Source organism: Pantherophis guttatus, chromosome 10 (genome assembly GCF_059756535.1).
Source record: "Pantherophis guttatus breed Tessera chromosome 10, ASM5975653v1, whole genome shotgun sequence".
NCBI lineage: Eukaryota > Metazoa > Chordata > Lepidosauria > Squamata > Colubridae > Pantherophis > Pantherophis guttatus.
Window position 1 is genome coordinate 11,190,419 of NC_142072.1, and position 26,902 is coordinate 11,217,320.

At 42.4% G+C, this 26,902-nt stretch overlaps 1 protein-coding gene across 11 annotated transcripts in view; it reads right to left on the reverse strand.

The window, feature by feature from the left end:
* SCMH1 (Scm polycomb group protein homolog 1) overlaps positions 1–26,615 on the reverse strand; it is a 51,078-nt gene extending 24,463 nt beyond the window's left edge. For 4 of the 11 annotated variants that reach the window (XM_087876600.1, XM_034423584.3, XM_034423586.3 and 1 more), the window contains exons 1-8: positions 26,434–26,580; positions 20,950–21,014; positions 17,448–17,533; positions 13,191–13,259; positions 8,287–8,357; positions 6,352–6,586; positions 4,227–4,315; positions 1,488–1,731 (exon numbers count right to left, since the gene is read on the reverse strand). In XM_087876600.1, coding sequence (XP_087732726.1) covers positions 1,488–1,731; positions 4,227–4,315; positions 6,352–6,586; positions 8,287–8,357; positions 13,191–13,259; positions 17,448–17,472 — 733 coding nt within the window. In that variant the 5' untranslated portion in view covers positions 17,473–17,533; positions 20,950–21,014; positions 26,434–26,580. Of the gene's footprint in view, positions 1–1,487; positions 1,732–4,226; positions 4,316–6,351; positions 6,587–8,163; positions 8,358–13,190; positions 13,260–17,419; positions 17,534–20,949; positions 21,015–26,433 lie in introns of those variants that run through there. The other 7 variants (XM_087876602.1, XM_087876604.1, XM_087876599.1 and 4 more) reach the window with 5 other exon arrangements.
* Positions 26,616–26,902: the final 287 nt, after the last annotated feature.

The window sequence follows — 26,902 nt, forward strand, 5'->3', positions numbered from 1 at the left end:
AGTGGCCTGCAATAATGGGGAATTTTCAAAAGATAGATAAATGAGCAAACACACATGTCCTTCACCAAGATTAGTTTGGTTTAACAAGTAATTTAGAGTGTAATTAGCTATGTTCCATGGAATATCAGGGTTCCTGGACAACTTGAAGATGTTCTGCTGTCAAAAGCACTGAAGGTATTACTATTCTTTCTGTCACCATATATATATATATATATATTTATAAAACATGGATTTATAGCAATCACTACAACCAGGAGTGTTTACTGAAATAGGCTGAACATTACAACTATAAAATTTTCTTAATAATGCTTAATTCAGACACCGATGGAGTATGCTGGTGTTAGGATTTGTAACCAATGCAATAAACAAATGGAAAAATTAAATTAAATTAAAAAACAATTGTCTTCTAAAGGTAGAGAAAAGCTGATTTAATCCATATCAGTAATGCTGTGTTGGAGATATATATTCATTCTTGTGCAGTTCTTCCACTGCCATCTTTTTCTCCAGGGCTGTTAATTTATTGGATTTATACCCTGCCTTTCTACTCTGGCAAACCTTTAAGGCACTTAATAAAATGGAAAATGAAAAAAGAATACAAAAAGTAAAAATACAGTAGAATGCAGGGAAACTCTCTGATCAGTGAGAATTTCTACAAACCAGAACCATTCCCTCTTGCCTTCAATGTTCCCCAATCCTAGCTGGCTATATTACAAAACACCCTGGCATACAAAGCTGACAGAGAGACACATTTCCCTTATATAACAATTAGACTCTGAGACACATGGCAGATTGGCACTTTCATCCAAGATTAAATTATGGCTAATAGAGAAGTTTTACTAAAGGATCTGGAATTAAACAACAATTGTTAGGTTGGAGAAGCCACCATCACTGTTGCTTTGTCTTCCTAGATTAGGTTACACCTGAAAGGAAGAGATATCATTGGCTACCCTCCTTGGTCCTACAATGACCAAGTTGTAAAAGTAAAAGGTAAAGGTTCCCCTTGCACGTTATGTGCTAGTCTTACTCGACTCTAGAGGGGCGGTGCTCATCTCCGTTTCAAAGCCAAAGAGCCAGCGATGTCCGAAGACGTCTCCGTGGTCATGTGGCCGGCATGACTAAATGCCAAAGGCGCATGGAACTCTGTTATCTTCCCACCAAAGGTGGTCCCAATTTTTCTACTTGCATTTTTTACGTGCTTTCGAACTGCTAGGTTGGCAGAAGCTGGCACAAGGAACGGGAGCTCACTATGTTACGCAGCACTAGGGATTCCAACTGCTGAACTGCCGACCTTTCGATCGATAAGATCAGCGACTTAGCCACTGAGCCAGTGCTCCCTAACCAAGTTGTAGCATCCTCCTATTAGGTAGTACTTTAAGGATTGGCCCAGGCCATTTTCAATGCCTCCCTCTCTGATTTACTGATCGATCACATGGATATATGAGATATAGATGGGTGAACGGTGGTAGAAACTGTGATGGCACACTTACCTTTTGTTCCAGGGGGCTGTAAATTGTCACCAGTCAATGAGCACCAGCCAACAGGGAAGATGTCACGAGAATCATAGCGGCACCAGTAATCAAAGGCTCCCCTCCAGCCATCAAAAGTGATAAGGACTTCAGAACCCCGTACCTCACCAATAGTGGCTGGGCAGATGAAATGTGGGTTCTTCCTGTCTACAGCCTCAAGTTTCATCCCCATCTTAAAGAAATTCTGGGATGGAGATGGTGGCTCCTAGAGGAGAAAGACCCAGCAAACATCATTAAGTCAACCATAGATCCAGTCTAGTCATGGTTCTCAAAATGCTCTTGCATAAGGTACCATAAGAGGTCGAGATTCTGCATCAGTATGACTCAAATGCTTCACCTTTCAATTTCAGATGCATTGTGAAATTCTGGTGTTTTTTGTTTTTTTTTAAAAATCTGATTAAGTTCTACATCTGAGCAATAATAGCCAGATACCATTTTTTTAACTGACTTGATTTTAAGAAGTCATGCTGCGTGGGAGGGCTATATTTGGGAAGTTCTTAACTAAAGTTCACCCAAAGGATAACTTAGTTCAAACCAAGTTATCCTGAATGGTGACAGGACAGAGGCGTGCTGAAAGTATCAAGTGCCCCATTTGAAAAGCATTTATGGAGAACAGAAATGTCACAGTATAATGAGAGAAATAACATTCTGCTCCGTGAGCGGTATCTGTTCCATCTGGGCAGCATTAAAGCAAGGGGTGTGTGTGTGTTTAAAAATACATCCTGATTTTTAAAAAGGAGGCTTGAACATTATGACTGCAAGTCCAGACTTCTTGAAATAGCCAGCCAACTCTTCCTCTCCTAACATTCCTTCCCTTTTCCTGTTGTCAGGTTGAATTACCGCTTCTCCCAAATGTCAAGGTTGCTGTCAGACACCTGCAATAATTCTTACTAAAACCTGGCACACTCTAAGGAAATCTAGGACTCAAGTTGATTATATAAATTTCCTTTGTTGCAGTTAAAGCGAGCCAAAAAAGATAAAGAGCAGTTTCTACCAAGCTAGAGTCCAGTCATCTATATAAGCATAACACAGCCTAAAATCTTGGCTGCCCCCGACCCATCCTGAGATCTCAATTGTTTGGTAGCTATTCTTTTCTCAAGTGTCTCTCTTGCATCCACCTTAATCCTTGAATGGATTTTTCTATATTCAGCTTTCCCTCCTGTTAGCCTTTAATCTTAACACAAACACATTCACACAGAATGAATCCCGACTTAACGTGATTCCATTTTATTGCCTAAAGAGACTCGGTTCTCCCAAGATTTATCTCTTCAGCCTACAGATATTACTCATGGAATCTCATCCAGAAATCCCAGCAGATGTCCAAATACAATTCAAGATGCTGATTATACATAAAGCAAGCAACTTAGGGCCAAGTTACTTCTGGGACTGCTTCTCCCTGATATAATTGGAGGTCTTCTAGTCCAACCCCCTGCTTAGGCAGGAATCCCTACACCCTTCAGACAAATGGTTATCCAACATCTTCTTAAAAACTTCCAGTGTTGGAGCATTCACAACTTCTGGAGGCAAGTTGTTCCACTGATTAATTGTTCTAACTGTCAGGAAATTTCTCCTTAGTTCTAAGTTGCTTCTCTCCTTGATTAGTTTCCACCCATTGCTTCTTGTCCTACCCTCAGGTGCTTTGGAGAATAGCTTGACTCCCTCTTCTTTGTGGCAACCCCTGAGATATTGGAACACTGCTATCAGGTCTCCCCTTCTTTTCATTAAACTAGACATACCCAGTTCCTGCAACCGTTCTTCATATGTTTCAGCCTCCAGTCTCCTTAATCATCTTTGTTGCTCTTCTCTGCACTCTTTCTAGAGTCTCCACATCTTTTTTACATCGTGGTGACCAAAACTGGATGCTGTATTCCAAGTGTGGCCTTACCAAGGCATTATAAAGTGGTATTAACACTTCAAGTGATCTTGATTCTATCCCTCTGTTTATGCAGCCTAAAATTGCATTGGCTTTTTTGGCAGCTGCTGCACACTGCTGGCTCATATCTAAATGATTATCCACTAGGATTCCAAGATCCCTCTCACAGTTTCTACTATTTACCAAGGTACCACATATACTGTACCTGTGCATTTTGTTTTTCTTGCCTAAATGTAGAACCGTACATTTTTCACCATAGAATTTCATTTTGTTAGATAGCGCCCAATGTTCACGTCTGTCAAGATCCTTCTGTATCTTAAGCCTATCTTCTGGAATGTTGGCTATTCCTGCTAGCTTGGTGTCATCTGCAAATTTGATGCGTTCCCCATAGATGGTTTCTGCCTGTCCCATCAGACTGGAGAGTGGACAAGCTCTGGCCCACAAATGAAACATGTCTTCTCTATCATGGCACTTGTCCTGGGGAACAGCCCCCTTCCAAATATGGACAAACAGTCAGCCTTCCAGAAGTACTGGACCAGGGGGCTAACAGAGCTGTCATGTGGGTGCAGTTTAATCTGTTAAGTGCTAGTGAAATTTTTTTAGGGGCCTTGACTTGGTATTTTTTATGTAATGGATTGTGATTATGTTCAGTTGTTATCTGTTCTGTTTTTATATGTGCCTTGGCAGATGGGCAACTGTATAAATATACCAAATAAATATATATTTTTCCAACAAGTGGCATATCAAGCAGAGGTCGCTAGACTTATTTATCACAACAAATGGAACCAGGTGGTTTCAGGGATCAGAAAGGCTGCATGCTACAGTACCTTATGGAAAATCCGAATGGGAGCCATTTCTGCTCCGTTCAGAGTCTTCAGAAGAAACATAGGCCAAGAGGAAGCATTCAGACGAAAACCTGAAGCGGAGATGGAGGCTGTTAAAATAGTAGCTGCAACGAAGAACATCCTAACAGTCATCCTTCCATTACGAAGGCACCAACACAACATTCAGTAATACTGATCTCCCAGTAACAATGTTACTAAATAGTAAATATTTTCACAGTGCATTAATCTATGAAAAGTGTAAAGGAAGTACAGAATTTACAGACATGAGAAACAGAATGGAATCACCCTGATATAAGAAAACTTCAGTGCAAAATGGAACGTTCATCCTTGTAATGGCAATAAACAAAGGGAGCCAAAGGAAGTGGTGCTGATGTAGTTCAATAAAACAGAATCGTTATTACCGTTTAATTTTAACGTATTTTACCGCCGATTCCAATAACACCACCTTACTCAGATAAACAGTAAGAATTATATGGAAAAAAAAAAAAAAAAAAAAAACTTCCAGACCAGTAAGTCAACAAATGTTCAAGGAATAATCAATGATGCATCTCATGAGCTACTCTGGATCAAAAGCCTTCAAAATATTTAAATTTAGTTTAAACCGACTTTCAGACTAGCTGCTATCCTAGTTTCCTGTGATAAGGACAACATCACATAAGAACGACCAGACTAAGATCTTTTGCAATCAATACAGCAAACAAAAGAAAGCCCTCGAGATGGCTAAGCAGTCCTCAGCTAGTATTTATCTGAGGACCCAAACTGTTGGGGGTCATATGCTGACTCTGTAAACCACTTAGAGAGGGCTGTAAAACACTATGAAATGGTATATAAGTCTAAGTGCTATTGCTATTGCTAGCACGAGTTGACTTGCTTACAACTTGGGGAGTAATTCCTTGGAATCCACCACGGACAGCAAAGGGGAAAGCAGAATTAACCTCAGCAAATTTAGGAATCGATAAGAGAATGTGCTTTTCAGGAAGACAAAGCAAGACTCTTCTCATTTGCAGGAGTCTTCTGTTAGATATGGCAAGAGCATCAGGTGCTTGTGGTTTATTGAAGTCATGAGGGATTTTTCAGGAGCCAGGAGCTTTTCTGAAAACGGTGAGTGATTTATATAAAAGAGATGGGACTTCCTCTACCAACACTAACCACAACAAAAAGGCAATTAGTAAAACAAGAGGCCTCCTGGATTAGCAAACATCGTATTTAGAATAGAATAGAATAACAGAGTTGGAAAGGACTTTGGAGGTCTTCCAGTCCAACCCCCTGCTTAGGCAGGAAACCCTACACCACTTCTGACAAATGGTTATGCAATCTCTTCCTAAAAACTTCCAGTGTTGGAACACTTACAACATCTAGAGCAAGTTGTTCCACTGATTAATTGTTCTAACTGTCAGGAAATTTCTCTTTAGTTCTAGGTTGCTTCTCTCCTTGATTAGTTTCCTTCCATCTGTTGCTTCTTATCCTGCCCTCCTGCTTTGGAGAATAGCTTGACTCCCTCTTCTTTGTGGCAGTCCCTGAGATATCGGAAGACTGCTATCATGTCTCCCCTAGTCCTTCTTTTCATCAAACTAGAGATACCCAATTCCAGCAACTGTTCTTTATATGTTTTAGCCTCCAGTCCCCTAATCATCTTGGTTGCTCTTCTCTGCACTCTTTCTAGAGTCTCAACATCTTTTTTACATCGTGGTGACCAAAACGTGATGCAGTATTCCAAGTGTGGCCTTACCAAGGCATTATAAAGTGGTATTAACACTTCACATGACCTTGATTCTATCCCTCTGTTTATGCAGCCCAGAATTGCATTGGCTTTTTTGGCAGCTGTTGCACACTGCTGGCTCATATTTAAATGGTTGTCCATTAGGACTCCAAGATCCCTCTCACAGTTAATAATATTGAGCGAGGTACCACATATACTGTACCTGTGCATTTTGTTTTTCTTGCCTAAATGTAGAACCTTACTTTTTTTCACTGTTGACTTTCATTTTGTTAGATAGAGCCCAATGTTCAAGTCTGTCACAAACATCGTATTTGTAAAAACATCATATGCCAGGGATACCGTTCCTGGTACTGATGAAAACAGTAATCCTCTTTTGGGCCAACTCACCTAAAGGAGGTTGGAGCATCCCGCCATTTTTTTCACAGTTGCCAATGGGCTGGATTTCTGAAGAATCTACCAGACGCCAGAAGTCGTTCTTGTTGTCACTGCCATCGAGACGTAATCGGAGACGGGCACCTGTCAGCCCCACCACAGCGGCAATACAAGTTGACGTGGTGTTTCTGGGATCTTGGGCTTCTAACTTCATGCTGATCTTGAATTCATTGCTGGGTGGGGCGTAAGACTGAGGAGAACAAGGCTTTTGGTCACACTTCATCTTTTAGGCAGTTCATTTTATGCTCTTCCCCAAACTCCTCTTCCTTCCTCCTCATTCCCTACATTGTTCCTGGCTTCTGAACATCAATGAAATTTTTGGGGCTGTGATTCCCAGTCAAGTATGCAAAAGAGAAATGAACAGGATAAGGACAGGGGGAAGAGAGGAGAATCCAACCATCAATGGAAGATTAATTCTCTTCAACTGAAGACATTTAAATCTAAACTTTTCTCCCTCCTTTTGTTCTTCAGTATCTTTTGAGGTAAAACAGGCAGAATTTCATACTCCAATCAAACGGTCCCACTTTATTACTACTAAACCAGTTCCATGCTTACCTTCTCCACTGAATGCTCTTGAGGTCATGGTAAGCTGCCTTATGCAAGTCAGACAGACCATTCACCCAATTCCCATGATATTGCCTACTCTGATCCCATTGAACTGAACATGCTAGGAATTACACCCAGTGCCTTTACAAGCATATTACATCCGACACTTCCGCAGTACTCCAAAATCTTTGCTTCTTGTACTTTCATTTGGCAAACGATATTAAAACAATGGGCATGCTAAGAATTATACATTGACTCATTTTTTGGCAATTATTCCCTTTGGTTACTACAGTGCATTCCATCTATGTAAAAGTGGCTTTTATTTTTAAAATTCTAGTCAAAGACAATACCCAGCAGGTCATAGCTGAGCTCAGATATTATGACAATAATCCTGTTTAATTAACGTTTAGTCTAAAGCAATTATTTACATCAAGTCTAAAACAATCATAATGTGCTATGAATGCGTATGCAATGGTCTAGGTCCTTTCAGGCTAGTTCCTCACATAGTCAGTGTTTTTTCTGTCTCTTTCCCTCTAATAGATTTCAATCTTAAAAACAAGTAAAAGCAGTGTGGAAAAAAGAGGAGAGGGAGAGGTCACAAGCGGGAAGCAATAGTGAATGAATTCCCTTTTCCTGGAGTTATTTTGTAAGAACAACACAGGAAATGTCTTATCTGGATGTACAGGTAGTCCTCAACTTGCAACCATTCATTTAGTGACCATTTGAAGTTACAACAGCACTGGAAAAGTGACTTATCACTGGCTCTCTCACTTCATTGCACACTTCCACACAATCATTGCAGCACCCCCGGGGTCAAAATTCGGCTGTGTAGCAACCGCCATGTGTTTAGGATGGTTACTGTGTGCTGAAAGTCACGTAAATGCCATTTGCATTTCCTTCCCCAGCTGGCTTCCCACGAGCAAAAGTCAAGGGTGGAAGGTGGATTCGTTTAACGGCTGTATGATTCACTTAACAACTGCGGTGGTTCAGTTAACAATCACGGCAATCACGGCAAAAAGATTGTAAAATTGAGCGTGACTCAGCTTTTGGAAAGTCTGGTCCCAGCTGTGGTTGTAAGTCGAGGACTACCTGCACCCTTAGGTACACACAGCCCATGTTAAATCAGCGATACCTGCGAACTAAGGTTCCTGAGCTATTTCATCAACTCTAGAACTCATAGTGCACCTTTTTTTTTCTAGTATAGAATTTACAACCGGGTACCTGCTTTGTTTGTTCTTCTCCCACCAACAGAAGGCAGAGGAGTCTATTCCATACTTGTATAGGAGCCGACTAGAAGCAGACCCCTTCATCCCAACTCTTTTAGAACATGGAATGCTCCATTACCTGCTTGAAGCAATGGGCAGGAGCTGGGATGGAACATGTCTCTTTCAAGTATTTATCCCAGGCAAAATGACCTGAAGAGAAGATGGAGAACAAAAGTTGGCTGTGACGAAAGGTTTGGAGGCACGGTTGAAAAAAGCCACTCGGTCTTTAATAAACAGTTTGTCGCTCGGCTGGTTACCGAGGGCCCTTTTGGCCTCTTTGTAGGGAAAGAAAAAAAATCAACTCTTTTCCAACAATTCTTGGTCTGGATGAAGGTCTGAGACATGATAAATTACCTGGGCATTAGTCATAAAAAGATCAGGAGAGAATGTTTAACTTAGCCAAAGCTTAAATCTAATTTAGTTTTTAGTTTATGTGCTGCCCTTACAGCATGTTCCAGTTTCATTTTCCCAGGGACACACAGCAGTATATTTATTCTAGCAAGTGGGTTTTCTTTTGTAGTGGAATCAGAGTACATGCTTTTATATTCTTCTTCCTTTATTCTTCATAACATTCTTCCATGTCTTTGGAATCCCAGTATTATTGCATGCTATTAAAAAGATTGCTGCTTACTTGTTTTTTTTAACATTCCATCCCACTCTTAGCTAACAAGTTTCCCAAAGCAGCTTGTAAATATCAGAAGTAAAAGCGTTTCTGCCACAAATAGCTTCCTCATCCAAACAAAGAATTCAAGATGGACTGTTAGGGTTGAATTACATGTTATGACGTTTGAGACATGGCAATGTAAATGGAAGATGTGAATCAAGTTCCTTTCTGTAATGTCTACTTCAATGTACTGACATTTTTTATACTTTCTGTATCATTATAACAAGATTTCCCTTGGCTCATCATCCTCAGGGATATGTTTATAATACTGGTGTCAGGATATGGGGTATCATGAATTCAAGAAAGAGAAGGGAACACACAAACCTGACATTCTCATGTTATCTAAAACAGGTACTTCTGTGTTTAATTGGTAGGCAAAAGAATATAGTAATATTCCTCCAACAGTTGGGTAAAGGTAAAGGTTCCCCTTGCACTCTAGGGGGCGGTGCTCATCTCCGTTTCAAAGCCAAAGAGCCAGCGCTATCCAAAGATGTCTCCGTGGTCATGTGGCCGGCATGACTAAACGCCAAAGGTGCACGGAACGCTGTTCCCTTCCCACCTATTTTTCTACTTGCATTTTTTACATGCTTTTGAACTGCTAGGTTGGCAGAAGCTGGGACAAGTAACGGGAGCTCAGCCCGTTAGGCGGCACTAGGGAGTCAAACCACTGAACTGCTGACCTTTCTACTGACAAGCTCAGCGTCTTAGCCACTGAGCCACCACATCCCTTTTAACAGTTGTGTACTGTACTCTTAAAATGAATTGGCCTATTTAATATACGAATAGAAGGAAACTGTTTAGGATGCAGAGTTGGATCTCAATACAACACAGCTACTGTGTTCACAAATCATGCTAGGTCAGCATTTTCCAATGATGTGACTATAAACTTTAGAGATACATTTGATTCAGATACAGGGTGCTGACATCAGAAGCCAGATATGATCATGGTGATGCCATGCCCCAGAGTTCTACAAGATTTTCAGTCTGGCAAAAGATTGTCATTTATAACAGAGTAACAGAGTTGGAAGGGACCTTGGAGGTCTTCTAGTCCAACCCCCTGCTTAAGCAGGAAACCCTAATCATTTCAGACAAATGGTTGTCTTATCTTAGATCATATATACTTATATGATTGTCTTACTTGAATATAAATATTTATTATGTTATTATATTATATACATTATATTGTCTTAAATAGTTGTCTTATCTTAGATCATATAATCTCAGATCACGTGACTTCTGGCTGCTTTGAATTAGATTAACGTGATTATTACATCAAGATTTGGTAATAGCAACAGTCAGCCTTGAATATGGATTGTGCATAATAAGAAGGCAATGACATGTACAGAGTCTGAAAATGATTTTGTAAAGGGACATAGAATCAAAAAGGTTGCATAACCTTATGCTAAACAAATGTAAAAAGAGGTTGGCTAGTTTGGGATATTTTGTGATTCAGACCATGACATCAAACCCTAACATGATTTATTTGATTGGGTATAGGTTATTCTATGGATAATCCTATTTCATTTGATTTAGTGTTTACTATGGTGTATAAGCTGAGCCAGTATGAAAAGTCAAGTATTGTACTTTTAACGATATCCATCTCAAGTATAGAACTTCACACTTTAATAATTACCACATGACCTTTTAATATAGCAAAAAAAAAAGTTTTTTCAGTTTATAAGAGAATTAACAAAACATCATTTGTTTTTATAGTTTTTCATGCGACAATTAGCTTCGTTACATTTTGATAATCATCCAACTGTTTTCAGTGGCAACCTGCCCTCTTTTCTCTAAGGGCTTGTTCATATTGCCAGCTCCATATGGCTCATACTATGGGAATGCAGCAAAATTAACTCAAAAGAAAAGATACAAATAAATTCACATAAACAGCACACATGCACATACATATATAACATATACAAGCCAATTAAATAAGCATATCCAGCCTAATAATGTCGCCACAGTAAACAAAATAAAAAGGCAATATTCTTCCCTACTGTTGGTCCCAAATATTAGATATTAGTAGTAAAGCAGTAAACCCTGGCTTAAGGGTTTCAGTTAGACATCATGGGCCAATAGTGATAAAAAGGCCATCCCTCTAAGAATCCAACCCTCCTTTTGAAGCTATCTGGGTTAATGACCACCACTTTATCAAAGTCAACGAGCTGAACAGTACGGCTTGTACAAGAGAAGGTCACCATCAGAAATTTGATAAAAGGGTTTACATCAGGGGTGGGTTCTAAATTTTTTTACTACCGGTTCTGTGGGCGTGGCTTATTATTATTATTTTTTAAATTTGATTTATATGCCGCCCTTCTCCGGAGACTCAGGGCGGCTTACAATGTGCTCAGCAATAGCCTTCATCCTTTTGTATATTTTATACAAAGTCAGCTTATTGCCCCCACAACTGGGTCCTCAATTTACCTACCTTAGAAAGGATGGAAGGCTGAGTCAACCTTGAGCCTGGCGAGATTCGAACCTGCAGTAATTGCAGGCAGCTGGTCTTAATAACCAGCTTAATAACAGGGTGCCTTAGACCACTGTACTACCAAGGCTCAATTTTGTGGGCATGGTTTGATGGTCATGTGACAATATTTTAGGATTTAGCAGAGGTACTGGTTTATCAGGCTTTTAACTGCTTGCAGAGCTGTACTAGTCTACCCATTTGTTTTTCGAGCGTTCCGGTCTACCCATTTGTTTTTGGAGAGCACTTGTCTACCACCACACTGTCTTTTACCACTGATCAGCTGTAGGGCAGCCCTTTGAAGCGCCGCAGCAAGAGTTTAAACAGTTTTTTTCCTTCTAGCCGATCAGCTGGGACTCGGGAGGCAGCGAATAGATTGGGGGTGGGGCCAGGAAGAGGTGGTATTTACTGGTTCTCCGAACTACTCAAAATTTCCACTACCGGTTCACAAGAACCGGGGAGAACCGGTAGCAACCCACCACTGGTTTACATCCTTCCCACATATGAAGCCCTGGAACCTTTAAAAGGCCACTAGTCCAACTGTTGCTGATAACCTGAAGTTCACTACTATAGCATTCCTGATAGATGGCTCCCCAGCCTCTGTTTTGTAAAAAAAAAAATAAAAAAAAATAGGACTCCTTTTATAGATACCAAGAGGAACAATTATATACTACAGATTAACTTGCGACTATAGGCTGTTATGTGGGAATTAGATGAGACTTTGCATATCTAAGAACAACAACAACAAAAAGTCAGTATCTAAGAAAACACCTCATCTTGCCTTGGTTCACATATATCGTGTTCATCAAAATGGTAGCAACTTCAAGCAAAGAATGATCATAGAATCACAGGGCTGGAAGGAACCTTGGAGGTCTTCTAGTCCAAGGCAGGAGCCCTTATACTATCCTGGACAAATGGTTGTCCAATCTTTTCTAGAAAATCTCCAGCGATGGAGCACCCCCAACATTGGAAAGCAAGCTGTTACCACTGATTAATCGTTCTCACTGCCAATTATGCTTATAGAAATATGCTATATCTCAGATGTTATCACCTTAAGAGTTGAGCTTGTGTGCTTATATACATACATTGAATTCTGAGTCCATCAGAGATATTGTACTCATTAGCTATAAGGTAAAGGTAAAAGTTCCCCTCGCAGATATGTGCTAGTCGTTCCCGACTCTAGGGGGCGGTGCTCATCTCCGTTTCAAAGCTGAAGAGCCAGCGCTGTCTGAAGATGTCTCCATGGTCATGTGGCTGGCATGACTAAATGCCAAAGGCGCACGGAACACTGTTACCTTCCCACCAAAGGTGGTCCCTATTTTTCTACTTGCATTTTTACGTGCTTTCAAACTGCTAGGTTGGCAGAAGCTGGGACAAGTAACGGGTGCTCACCCCGTTACGCAGCACTAGGGATTCAAACTGCTGAACTGCCGACCTTTCGACCAACAAGCTCAGCGTCTTAGCCCCTGAGCCACCGCGTTATTAGCTATATGCATCCTTACTGAAGTTCACAAACTGCATTTTTGCAAACGGTTTGCCCAGAACAGATGCCTATGATTATGATTTCTTTATCAGCACAGAGACCAATATTCCTTAGGTAAAAGCACCTGTTCTATAGGTGCTCAGAGGTCTCTGGCATCTTTTTCCTGAACTCATTTAAAAGAGGTAAGGAAAATCTCTACTTGAAACTCTGGAGCTAGAATTAATTTTAATTAATCAAATTGAATGAGTTACATATAAGGCAGCTTTGTGGACACTTTAAATGAGATCATTTCATCTATTTGTCATTCCCTTTTCTGAAGAATTATGTCCTAATTCTTCAACGAAGAAAAAAAGAAGACAGAAACATCCATACCTTGATACTGAGAAGGGGGTTCAGATAGACGTCCATACTTGTGCTTTTTGCCATCTTTCCAATCTATTGCTAAGATCATTAAAGTGAGTAAAAAGAAAATAACCCCACATTAATCACATTACAGTATTATGACTTTTTTTTTCATGTAAGCAAATATGCAACATATTTACTAGGGCTTGGACAAATTCAAAGCATCTTTCACCTTCATTGTCAGACATCTTCCCTCCACTAAGCAAATCAAGTCAGCTTTTTTTTGGCCCTCAATCCAAGGGGAAAAGGATACAGTACCTACATTCCTTCAGACCACCCTGTTCCGGTTTATGTAATTTTTTATTTAAAAAATGTGTAAGTCTGACTATCTTATACACGATAATCTTAATGGTGGAAAGGAAACGAACAGAGAAATGACTGAGCAACTACACTGGGGATCCAGGATCCAGTAGACCTGCAGGATTCAATCTGGGTCGGTCACCAGGACTGGAGAGTTTGTCTTCCAAGCTTTCGGACTCGTGCTGGCGCCCATCCTCAGGGAACTTCTCTCTAGAAGTGTGTGTGGTATTTATAGTGCCTGTTTTAAGTGGTTGAAGACCTATCTCACAGAGCTATCTAGTGCAGTCACTTTTAAAGTTTGTGAATCTTTTTTGAAAACTTAGGGTGTCTCAAATTTGCCAATTTTCAATTTCCAAACATTAGGGGTGCTCACAAGTTGTGACATGTCTTGGGGATTGTAAATATATTTTGGTTACTTTAATATAATTTAGATGGTGCTTGGTAAATAACTACATAAATGTCATAACTTGTTAACATTTTGTTTGTTTCATTGAGTGCCACATCATCTTCTGAAACACTCAAGCACTTCCACAAGACAGACATACAGACATGTCCAAGGGTGTGTGGATATATCTGCAGGACGGTGGGATAGAATCATGGCAGAAGTTCCACCGTGTGTGTGTGAGAGAGAGAGAAAGAAAGAGAGAGAGAGAGAGGGAGGGAGGGAGAGAAGAGGAGAGAGAGAGAGAGAGGGAGAGAGAGAGAACGTTGTCATATGGGCTAAAGAGATTTTTTTTGGCTGTAATATTGTGTCTGACATTTTGCAAATGTATCCCTCCCCCCCTCCATGGGTTAGGGTTAGGCTGGCAAAATCAGGAGTCAGCAATCTAATGCCTAGACATAATGGCATCCTTGGTCTACAGGCCTCCATAATTAAATAAAAACACATTTATTCATTTTCAATTAAGTGCCAAACAAGACACGACATTTCACAAGACCTTATAGTGTTTTGTTTTGTTTTTTTAATTTGATTTATATGCCGCCCTTCTCCGGAGACTCAGGGCGGCTTACAATGCATTAAGCAATACATTAAGTTTTCATCTGAAAATTCTAATACTCTCTCTAGACGTTGTTGGGGAACTATTTGGCCTATTGGCTGCAGCAAACTATTTCCCGGCTTTCAAAAGGTGAAACTGTATTTGAAAGCTGTCACTGATTTTGAGGGAAACAAACCCTGATGAGGACAGATGTTCAAAAGTGAGAAAAGAGAAGCTGCTGCCAAAAAAAACCCCACCCCTGTGACGATGACAACCCCTATATATCCTCCAATGGCTTTCGAGAGAGACACGTGCGCGGAGAACGAGCTGCCTGGTTAAAAACACAGGTGCTAGTTCTGAATTGTATTATATAGTAGTCATAACCAGAGACCACAGCAGCAGTTTCAGCTGAAGGATTTGTACTCCGTGAAAATGATGATAAACTGAGCACGAGAGGCTTACATCCGTAGAGGCTGGGCTCTGTCTTAACTAATCAAGCAGCATCTTTACTATCCAGGGCTCCAGCGGCTTCTCAGCAGGCTCACCTGGATTGCTCTTTTCCTCCATAAGCTCTCATTTTAAGGGGCAATGCGGAGGGCAGAGGGGGAGGGGCTACCAATCCTGAGGGAGGAGCCATCAGAGACCCAAAAGCAATTCAAAGCAGGAGGAAGTTAAAAGTGGAGAAGCAGCGAGCAGCAGCAGCAGCATAAACCTGGCATGAGAAATTATTCTACTTTCTGTAGTAAATGAAGAGTGACAACAGTGGAGAGCAGAACCTGTGCTTTTCACTACAATCTCCTCTTATATTATTCTGGGTAAATTTAGCAGAAAGCTACACAAACAAACAAACAAACAAAAAATCTTGGTTTAATCAGAAGCTCTTCTTTCCTTCCAAAGATGATGAGTTGTGTCGGGTAAGAGGAGGAGGCGGCGGCAAAAGAGAGCAGTAAACAGACAAAGAGTTTTAAGGAAAATCTGCCTGGCGTGCATATGCCACAACCCAAGCATAATTTCTCTCGGAGAAGGAAAGATTACAGCCGCTAGAGGAAAGTACTGTGAGGTAGCCTGGCTGTTGGTTTCATGCCTCATTAAAAGGCAAGGAGGCATCTGCCAACACAGTACTGGCTTGCACCATGCTGGGATTGTAAGCATATGGTGCCAAAGAGGCAGTATGGGCTCAAAAAGAGCTCCCTTCAGCCCCTTCACAGAATGGCAAGCTAGGACTGCCTTAAAAATGTCATGAGGGCAAAAAAGTGTCACTGATGAGCAAGAAGGTAGGGAGTTTGCGGGGGAGAAATCCAAAAGGTGGCCAGCCACTACACATCCTAGGCCCGTGATGGCGAACCTATGGCACACGTGCCACAGGTGGCACGCGGAGCCATATTAGTGGGCACGCCAGCTCAGCTCTGGGGCGCATGCGTGTGCCGGCCAGCTGATTTTCGGGCCTTCTGGGCCCACCAGAAGTAGGGAAACAGGCTGTTTCCTGCCTCTGGAGGGCCTGGGGGAGGTGGGGAAGGCCCGTTTTTCTTTCTTATCTGGCTCCAGATCCTCTCTGTGTATCTGGGAACGGCGAAAACAGCCTTTCCCACTCCCTTGGAGGCCCCATGGAGGCTGAAAGGGCCCATTTCCCCACTCCCGGTGGGACAGGAAGTGACTTTTTTCCTGTCCCCAGCCTCCAGAGACTCCTAGAGAGGCTCCTACAGACTCCTAAAGAGGCTCCTAGAGACTCCTAGAGAGGTTCTGGAGGCTGGGGACAGCAAAAAATGTCACTTCCTGTCCCACCGGGAGTTGGGAAATGGGCCCTTTCAGCCTCCGTAGGGCCTCCAAGGGAATGGGAAAGGCTGTTTTCGCCATTCCCAGATTCACAGAGAGGATCTGGAACCAGGTAAGAAAGAAAAATGGGCCTACCAGGCCATCCTGTGGCAGGAGCGGGGGGGGGAGGGGGTTGTGCACACATGCGCGTGGGCACGTGCGCGCGTGACCCTCCCCCCCCTCTCCTGGCACGCGATGGCAAAAAGGTTAGCCATCACTTTCCTAGGCAAAATAAGCGAATGGTCGGCATCACTAGCAGAGCATTCATTACAGCACTGATCTTTGGTACTAGTTACATACATATAGGAGAGGATGACAGTGTTTTTTTTTATTCCTGAGAACCAACTAGAGCAGGGGTGTCAAACTCAAGGCCTGCGGGTGCTTAGATCTGGCTCATGGGGCCACCCTGGAAACAACGAAGGACTGGCCCAAGGTGCCTCTGTCAGTGAAAACAGAGGCCCTCCTGAGCTCCGTTTTCGCTGACAGATGGTTGCAGGAGGCCGTCACAGCCGAAAATGGAGCTCGGGAGCCAGTTTTCGCTGGCAGATAGCTCGGGCCGCCACAGGTACCCCCGACATGAGTGACGTCGAGCTGGCCACGCCCCCTGGCCACGCCCACTCCGGTCCGCCCCCCCCAGGTCAAATACAACCCTGATGCGGCCCACAATGAAATTGAGTTTGATACCCCTGTGCTAGAGAACCATGGTGAGAAAGAATACGGGATTAGACAGACCTGATTTAACCTAGAAAAGGGTCATGTTCTTATCGAAAATGTTTTCACGATAAAAGATAAAATCCTATACAGTTTTACTTGAGAGCAGCTCCTTGCCTTTAATGAAGCCAACAAACATATTTATTGCAGGAATTAGATTTGTCTAAAAGAGTGTTAGCATGTATGCAACAGAGGTAAAAAGGATGAAACAACAGCAACCAGCCAACAAAAGGCATGAAAGAAGAAAGGGATGCAAATTAACTTGAAGTGGTTTTCTAGCTTGCTGGTATTTATAGTAACCCAATGTCCTTCTTGTCTGGATGTTTGCTTAAGAGCATACACTCCCTTCACCAATGGCCTTATTAATGTCTCATGTCATTTTACGGAAACGATTGTTACCTTTCTGAGGGCTTGGCTTACAACTTACCTTTCTGAGGGCTTGGCTTCCGCATTATATTGCCTGATACAGGGCCTCACTCTGCAACTGGCTTAGGTTTACTAATCTGAAGAGGACTGGAAGTAAAAAGAGAACACAAAACTGTCTTGAGAAATGGTCAAGAATTTTAAGCAGCCCTACTACAAATCAAGTTCTCTTTAATTCCAAACTTCAAATCAAATATTCTTTGCAAACATCTGTATTTTAGCTCCAGGGTTTATGAATGAATCAACTACTTGTAACCATTCCATTCCGGGTTTTTTTGCAGTGTTTTTGTTTTGGTTTTTTTTTTTGCAGGGGAAACTGCCTTAGCTGCTTTGTTATTGCACTCCCTTTGAAGGAACAGGTTTATCATTCATAGATTTTTGTTTTTTTAAAAAATCCATCTTTTCCCCCCTGCTTTGTCAAGTGGTGTCTGTGGCTGAGAGTCCCGTTTGTCAACCTCATACCGTAGTATATATAATCTATGACCTCACCAGAAGCCAACAGGTGACTATCAGTCACACTTCCAGAATAGACTATGGTAAAGCAGGTTGTGTATAATCTCAACTCTGGAATGCCCTTTAACCTGAAACATACATGTTTGAATGTCTTATGCAAAAAATTAGATACTTGTGTGTTGATGTAAAAGGTAAAGATAAAGGTTCCCCTCGCATATATGTGCTAGTCATTCCCGACTCTAGGAGGTGGTGCTCATCTCCATTTCAAAGCTGAAGAGCCAGCGTTGTCTGAAGACATCTCCGTGGTCATGTGGCCGGCATGACTCAACGCCAAAGGTGCACAGAACGCTGTTACCTTCCCACCAAAGGTGGTGCCTATTTTTTCTACTTGCATTTTTTACTTGCTTTCGAACTGCTAGGTTGGCAGAAGCTGGGACAAGTAACGGGAGCTCACCCCGTTACGCGGCGCTAGGGATTCAAACCGCTGAACTGCCAACCTTTCGATCGACAAGCTCAGCGTCTTAGCCCCTGAGCTGCTGTGTCCCTGCTGTGTTGATGTATAACATCCTAATTTGGTTATTATATTTTAATGTACATTTTTAAAATTCTTGCAACTCAATTAGATTTCCCTTTATATGACTTTTAAGGATCAGAACAGAATCCTTTTATTCTTTAACCAAGAATATGCTCACTAAGTTCAAAATACTTTTTTCGGAGCACATGTGTCCAGGAAAATTCCTATTAAAAACCTTTTGGAAAATAACCAGGATTTATACGTATCACTATCCCATATTCCCAGGAACTTCAGGGAATGTCCAGCAAGCCCTTATGAGTTGCTCCCATGCAGACTTCTTCCCGATGGCTGGCCTCCTCTTAAAATTGCAAAATAGCAAAGAAAACGGGAAGGCTAGAAGAGGCCAAAACACTTCTGGCAAGCAGCCCGGCCAAGCCTGGAGCTAAGAGACATGCCACGAGGCAGGGAGCAAATGTAATTTTCCTGGCTACTAAAAGTCTCTTGGCTGTAGCTTCTGCAAGGACAGAGAGGGGAGGGTGGGAGAGTGTTGGGAAGATGGCAAGAAGCAGTGGTGAAATCCTCCGCCACCAGTTTACTGCCCATGCAGTGCACGCCAAACGCACGCTGCGCGTGGAAAAAGGAGGCTTGACAAGGTAAGTAGAACAGCGAGTGGTGGGGGGGGGGGAGAACAGCTGTGCCATGTGATTTAGCTTCGCTAGAAAGCAAGATTTCCTGCATTCTAGCGAATATAAACCACACGGCCCAGCTGTTCGTCGGAAATACCAGTTCGGATGAACCGGTAGCTTTTTTTTTTTTACTACTGGTTCACCCGAACCGGTGTGAACCGGTAGCATTTCACCCCTGGCAAGAAGGATCTTACTTAGCAGAAGATGACTATACATTCTAAGAAAGGAAAACAAGCTTGGTTCCTTTCTCACTGTTGATGTTAAAGAATGAGATCACGGGCAAGACTCAGGATTCATGAGCTTTAACAAATTCCACTACAGCAATTACTGCGTGCACTTGGAAAGACTATCTCTCTGACCCTCTCTTCTCTCACTGTCAATACCAACACCACATTAGGAGAAGCCCTGCTTTATGTCTGCTCACAACGTGCTCAATGGGACAACAGAGAATAGTTCCAGCAATTCATTACTCAGTACAGTTCCCTAGATACAGTTATCACAAAGAACTGGGAGCCTCCTGTAATTTCTGGCACAGAGTCAGATGCCTCCAATAGTAGAGAAGCTGAGCTTGTGTGTGTATACATATTATTCTGAATGGGAGAAGACTAATGTACTCACACGGTCACAGGGGCCTATCAGAGTTGGAGGGTGAGGGGAACCACACAGCATGAAGAGATTCCTGGACTGCTTTGCTCTTGTAGACCCAAGAGCAAAACAGAGCAGGAGCCAACTTTTTTGAAAGAGTACAGCAGTGGAGAGATAGAGAGAGAGAGTAACCTCCAAGAAAGTGTGAGAATTCAATTTATTCTGATCCCTAGAAGACACTAAAGTTGTTAACCATTTTCAGATTAGAAATAACTGGGGAAGTAAAAGCTGTGAATTCTAATTAGGAGATGTTTCCTTGTCTGCACATATTCTTGCAGATCAAGGGTAGAAAGGGAGTGGGGGAGGTGGGGGGTTGCGTTAAAACACATCTTAAAACTTTGCCTTGTTCTGAGAGGAAGAAAAAAGCATTTCCTTCATACCTGAATATCAAATACTCACTAAACATTCTAAAAATATGATAAAAATATCTATATTTTGCTGAGCATTAGAAGAATCAAGGGCGCATGAACCCAATACTTCATTTGGACAAATTTATATTTTTCAGCACTTTAAAGTGGGCCTCAATCAAATAACAATACAGCTATGAAATGTATTTATGAAACACTGTTTTAGCTTGTGTTTTACATTTGTTACATTTTGTTAGTGTGTTAATAAACTTTTCACTGTTTTACATTTGTTACATTTTGTTAGTGTGTTAATAAACTTTTCACTGTTCCTTGTAAGCTGCCCTGAGGTTCAGGGAAAGACTGGCAATTATATTTTCTAAATAAATAAATAAATAGAAATTGACATTAAGACATATTTAATGTAACTGCCTGGTTTCAAGAGAGCCAGTTTGGTTTTGTGGTTAAGATATCAAGACTAGAAACTGTGAGTTCTAATCCTGCTTTAAGTATGAAAATCAGCTGGGTGGCCAGTCATTCTCTCTCAAAATAAACCCACTGCACAGAATTGTTGTTGTGGGGAAAATAGGAGGAAGGAGTCTGCCACCTTGAGTTGTATGTGGAAAAAAAGGTAGGGTGATAATAATAAAAGAGATAGCTTTGCCAATTTAAAAAATGCAAATCACAAAATAATCTTAATTGATTTATCAGTTAGGTTGTCTTTGTAGAATAATCAGTGTTTGGTCACAAGACTTTAAAGTGATAGACCTCCCAAGATATTTCATCTCTAAATTTGACAGAAAGCAGAAGGATTTTGCAACATCTGAAGCATCTCAGGAAAATCCATCAAAAATATATACTAACCAGATAGGCAGCCTTCAGCAACATTGCAAATGGCCAGTTTTAGGAGAGGAAGCCACGCCTACTTCCTGTGACATGGAGACAAAAGGGAAAGATAATTCACAATTAATGGAAAGTGTTAAGTCTCACTTTTAGCAATTCAGTTTATTTTCCTTTTCACTTTGCTTTCTGGATAAAAAAACATCTTTGGAAGCCCTGGGTACTTAACCCTATATCATGATCATGATCATCATTTTAACTATTGTCTATCCACTGCAGGATGAAGGCCTCTTCTACATGTTTCCAACCAATATGGTCTTTGACTTTCCTTTGGGCCCACAATACTTGCTGATGTTGTCGATCCATCTTGCTTTAGGTCTCCTTCGTGGATGCTTTTTATCAGGTGGGATCCATTCTTTGACTGCCTTGGTCCACCTGCCGTCTGTTCTTCTTGCTATGTGACCAGCCCATTTCCATTTCAATTCTTTTACTCTCTTGATGATATCGTATATATTTTTGTTTGTTCTCTAATCCATGTGCAGGTCTTTCTATCTTGTCTTGTAATGCCCAGCATGTATCTTTCCTATCTATGGTATAAATACTGGGTTTACAACATTGAGTCTTCCCTCTGGCTCTGCAGACTATCAGCAAAGCCACTGGAAGGCACAAAATCATCTACTATATATTAAAGTGAGATGCTTAAATATCTTGGGAGCTAACTCATGGCTTACATGTAATCTACACACACACACACACACACACACACACACACACACACACACACACACACCCTCTGTCTTTTCTCTTATTGTGAGTAGTTTGGAAATCATTCTTTTCCACAAAGAATTTAATTCTCACCCCAGCCTATTTCCCAATGCAACAGCTATAGGTTATTTTTTTAAAAAAACATCAATCACACATTATCTCAAGCTATGTGACAAATGTTACATCTAACTTGGCTTAGGCTGAGCACCTTTAAGTGCCACTTAATCAAGGTAGGATTCTTAGGGGTCATTCAAATAATGTTTCAACTGTTCATGAATGCAAGAACATAAAGCAGGAGATGGGGAAGGAATGCCAGACTTCTGGCGGATCTAATCCAGCCGTCTTTTCTGCGTAGGAGACAGTCCAAATCTCCTCTGCTGTTTTCCTCACCAGCAAGTGCAGAACCCATTAATGATTATAGCCAACCAAAGGCAATCCCCCCCTCTATGAGTTTCTCTTTTCAGAAACAAGTCTCACTGGCCATGACTTAATTTACTGAATAATGCATTGCACAAAAAGATAGTTTTGCCTGCCCTAAAACTGCCCAGTTTACTTGGTGGCTCAGTGGCTAAGTTGCTGAGCATGTCGATCGAAAGGTCGGCAACTCAGCGTTTCGAATCCCTAGTGCCACATAATGGGGTGAGCTCCCGTTACTTGTCCCAGTTCGAAAGCACGTAAAAAATGCAAGTAGAAAAATAGGGACCACCTTTGGTGGGAAGGTAATAGCGTTCCATGCACCTTTGGCATTTAGTGCTGCCGGCCACATGACCACCGAGACGTCTTTGGACAGTGCTGGCTCTTTGGCTTTGAAACGGAGATGAGCACTGCCCTCTAGAGTCGGGAACGACTAGCACATATGTGTGAGGGGAACCTTTACCTTTACCTCAGGGGTGAAATGCTCTGAAGTCTGCTACTGGTTCGCTTTGCACACGCATGCACAGTGTGTCCCAAACACGTGCTTAGCATGCATGCGCATCGCAGGTGATACCACGCAGTGCTGAAAAAAGAGGATTAAGAAGCCTTTTCTAAGGTAAGTAGAACAGCGAGGGGGGAGACAGCTGTGCTGCGTGATTTAGATTCGCTAGAAAGCAGGATTTCCTGCTTTCTAGCGAATATAAATTGCGTGGCACAGCTGATCATCGGAAATACTGGTTCGCCTGAACCGGTAGCATTTTTTTACTACTGGTTCGCCTGAACCAGTAGCATTTTTTTACTACTGGTTCGCCTGAACCAGTAGCATTTTTTTTACTACTGGTTCGCCTGAACTGGTAGCTTTTATTACTACCAGTTCGGGCGAACCGGTCCGATCTGATAGCATTTCACCCCTGCTTTACCTAGTAGTTCTTATATTATGAAAAAGAAAGGAAAGGTTCTCCCTAGTAAGTCTCTGCAGCATGCATAAATATGTACATTAAGGATGGACAATCTATTGGCTTCAAGATTTTTTGAAATACAATTCCTGTAATTTAACCACTGGCCAGACTGCCACGGAAGTGTAGTCCCAAAGCCTCTGGAGAATGGTATACACAGGTGACAATTTTGCAACACTGCAATGTTCCCCTCATAGTCTATTTCAGATTTAAACTCCCCACAAAACCCATTCCAAGTTAATTTGAGTTTGAGCACTCACAGCCTTATATTAAAGAGAGTTATTACTTTTGGTTTTATTGTACAGGGACAAGTAAACTATTTTGTGAGCTTAACTTTAAGAACAAAACAATCAGAACTGACACTAATCTACAGAATCACCTCAGTCTAAACTGAATGCTAGAAGCAGATACCTCAGCATTGTTTCATTTAATCCGGGGATCAACTTTTATATCTCTTTCCAACGTGAAATTAAATTATATAAAACACAAGAGGCATTTTAATAGCAAGGGCTTTAGATAGTTTTATTTCAGCGAATGTAACCACAGCTACCTTCCAATATTTGGGCTCAGAAGGCAAGTCTTCCATCTGAGAATCTGTAACTTGTTCAAGATTTGCTTTTTCTTCTGAAAAATAAACCACAACTGAAAATCACAGCTTTTCTTGATGAAAAGATAGGTTTTCCATTGTCTTGTTTAAACTGCCCTTTCTTATAAAGCAATTTCATTTTGAACTGTGCTTAGTGGTCTGGAAAACAAATTGTTCATTTTCTTCTTTCACAGCATGATAGACGGAGTTCCACATTTTAAAAAAAATATTTATCTCTCCTTATGGAATTTAAGGCAACCTGCATAAGGTTTCCAGATAATCTCCCATCCATTTGCCAACCAGATTAAAACCTCCTTATCTTCAGCAAGGCAGCTGCATCGGGTACCTCCAAACAATTCATAATTTAAAAAAATTCTATTTAGAGTGAGTGGAAAAAGCTGAGGGAAGATTTTGAGGAAAAAAATGGCCAGGCAAGGAAAAAGAGGATCTCTTCTTTATGCAAAATGGCAAAACAATTGAGATCAAAATCTCATTATATCCTTTTTTTTAATAGATATATTTGGCACTTTAACTATATATTCACTGTGCATCACTAAATCAGAAAAAGGTTCAGTGATTCAATAGCATTTCAGCTTCAAACATCTGAACTACAAAATGGATGATTGTCCATCCAATTGTATGGCCTTCATTTCAGTAATATGGAATTGTCTCAGGAAGAATAGCTACCCCTTTAGGCCTCTTTTAATATTTATGTTTAGCCAACATCAATCCTTTCGTTGAGAAATTACATGTACCCTGTTCCTGACAGGTAAGACTAATTTACAGTTGAATGAATAACCATCAAGACAGAGCAAATTAAAGGCCAAGCAAGTTTTAAAAATCAAAGGGACTACTAAATCTAGCCTATCAAGGGAATATACCACAGACCTCTGTTAATAGAGCTCTTTACCACAGACATACCCCGGACTTAAAATAGCTTTTGAAAAGTAAGTCCCTTTCTATGTGGATGAATGTAGAAACTTTATTTTGCACATCAATCTATTTCTAAAACAAAATACTGCCATCCATCAGTGATATTTTTGGCTGAAGTTCAAACATGTAAGCCACATTTAAAATTAAGCATCAGGAAAAAAAAATAAAACCCAGAGTTTAAATTTCAAAAAGTAACCGTGATACGGGCATCAAAACTGTAACAATCCGAAATATATGCACATACATCTGTAAACAAAATGGCTGAGTTCATACAACACGTTTAAACAATTCTGTTCCAAACTAGCGCCTGCATTCATACAGCATGCTAAGCTTGGCTGCCTGTAATGCTGATCAGTTTTCTGCAGATTAGTGTGTTTTGTTAACCCAGACCATTGGGTTAGTTGACAGTTGAAAATATTATGCAAAGCCACAAAATGGATTATCTGGTTTGTGAAGTGGCCAATTCAAGTTAAATCTGCAGAAGTGTGTGTGTGTGTGTTTGTGTGTGTGTGTGTGAGAGAGACCTATTTTTTTCCAGTAACTAGAATTGTTACTGTATTAGTATTATTACATTTATTATGGCTGCCCACTCCAGACAATTCTGGGTGGCTTACACTTGCCAAATGCTTCCCAAGAGGGAGATAATTCACTTAATAATAAAGTTGGATTTTTATTTTTTTTAAAAAAGAACCAAGTTAAAATCATATTTCCTCTATTTATTCTTAGGATGCCTTTGTACTCTGAAGCCCGCTTTCCTCAGTAAACCCCAGTCCATCATTTTAATCACAAGAAAGAAAGCCCAAAGCATGCATCTGACTATCCCAAATTGCTTTTTGGTGGGGGGGGGGGGGAAACAAACATCAAACACTTAGGGAAGGTTTCTGATGAATCCCTGAATATCCCAGAGCCAGGTAGAGGATAAGAGAGGAACCAGAGGGGAATCCTAATCACAGAGGAACAAATCAGGAGGGGGGGGGGCAAAAAAAAAAAGGATTCAAGAAATCTATTAGGAAGAGACAAATTTTATCCTAACTCCTGATTTCTGCAGCAGGAAAGAAAAGTGACTCCAGAAAGCCCACCATGAAAAACAACTCCCCCTTGTCCTGCTTTCATGTCACCCCCCCTTTCCTGCTTCCCCTTCCCCTTCATTTAGCAACCCTGGCCCACAGCTTCCCCCTTTCCACCCCCTCACCCACCGCCCCCATCAGGCTCCTTTCCAGGACCCCTAAATCATCCCCCCCCCAAATTGCATCCCAGGACAGCCCCTTCACACGTGCCTCCATTTGGTGGGGCCTCCTTACCCAAAGGAGCGCCCCTCCAGATGGGGCTGCCCCTTCAGATCCTCCCTGGGGTCTGTGGGGGGGGTCTCTCTTGGGGGGACCTTCCCCTCCCCCCTTCTCCCCCCCCCTCAGGAAAGGAGGCCATGGTGCCTCAGGATGCCCCACAGAAGGCCAGGCGAGGAAGAAAGGCTCGGCTTCCCCCCCCCCATAAGACGAGGCGAAGGAGCCAGAGCAGACCCCCCGTCCGAGGAAGCGAGGGGCTGCCCCCCCCAGGCAGGGACCCCCTCATCATCCCCTCTCACAGCACCCACACACACCACACCCCAGGCATCTCTCAAGCGAGGGAAGCGCCCACCCCGCAGGCCCATCCGCGGCGGCCGGGGAGAAGGAGCCAACCAAGCCCGCCGAAGAGAGAACGGGCCGGCCGCTGTCACTCAGCCAGGATGGCCCGGGCTGCCCCAGGGAGGGCTGGGCCTACGCGGGGCGGAGGCGTCCCGTACCCGGCGGCCAGGCCGCCTCCGCCTCCATGAGCTCGTGTTTCCCCACGCGGCGGCCTCCCCGCCCGCGGGCTCACCTGCGGCCGAGCGCCGGGCTGCTTCAGTCCCTCGCCGCCGTTATCGCCGCCGCCGCCGCCGCCATGTTCCGAAGCGCAGGGAGGTGGGGAAGGGGAGGGACGGGGAAAGAAGCCGCCTGCCCGGCCCGACGCCGCCCCCTGCCGCCTGAGGAGGCGCTGGGGAGGCCGGCCTGAGGGATGCCAGGCCCAGGCCTCTGCGGGGCAGGCGAGCTACGCGAAGGGCCCGAGCGGCCAAGCGGAACGGGCTCGTTTCCCCGTTTCTCTCGCTTTGGAGGTGGCTGCCCCCGCTATTGTTCGCGGAGGCTCGGGAGAAGGCCGGGCCCTTCTTTCCGTTTGGGTCCCCCCTTTTTATTGGAATGTTATAAATCTCGATCCCAATCTTGTTAGTAAAAGTGCAGATTTCAGCGCAGGAGTGTTTGTATACACACACACACACACACACACACACACACACACACACACATTTCAT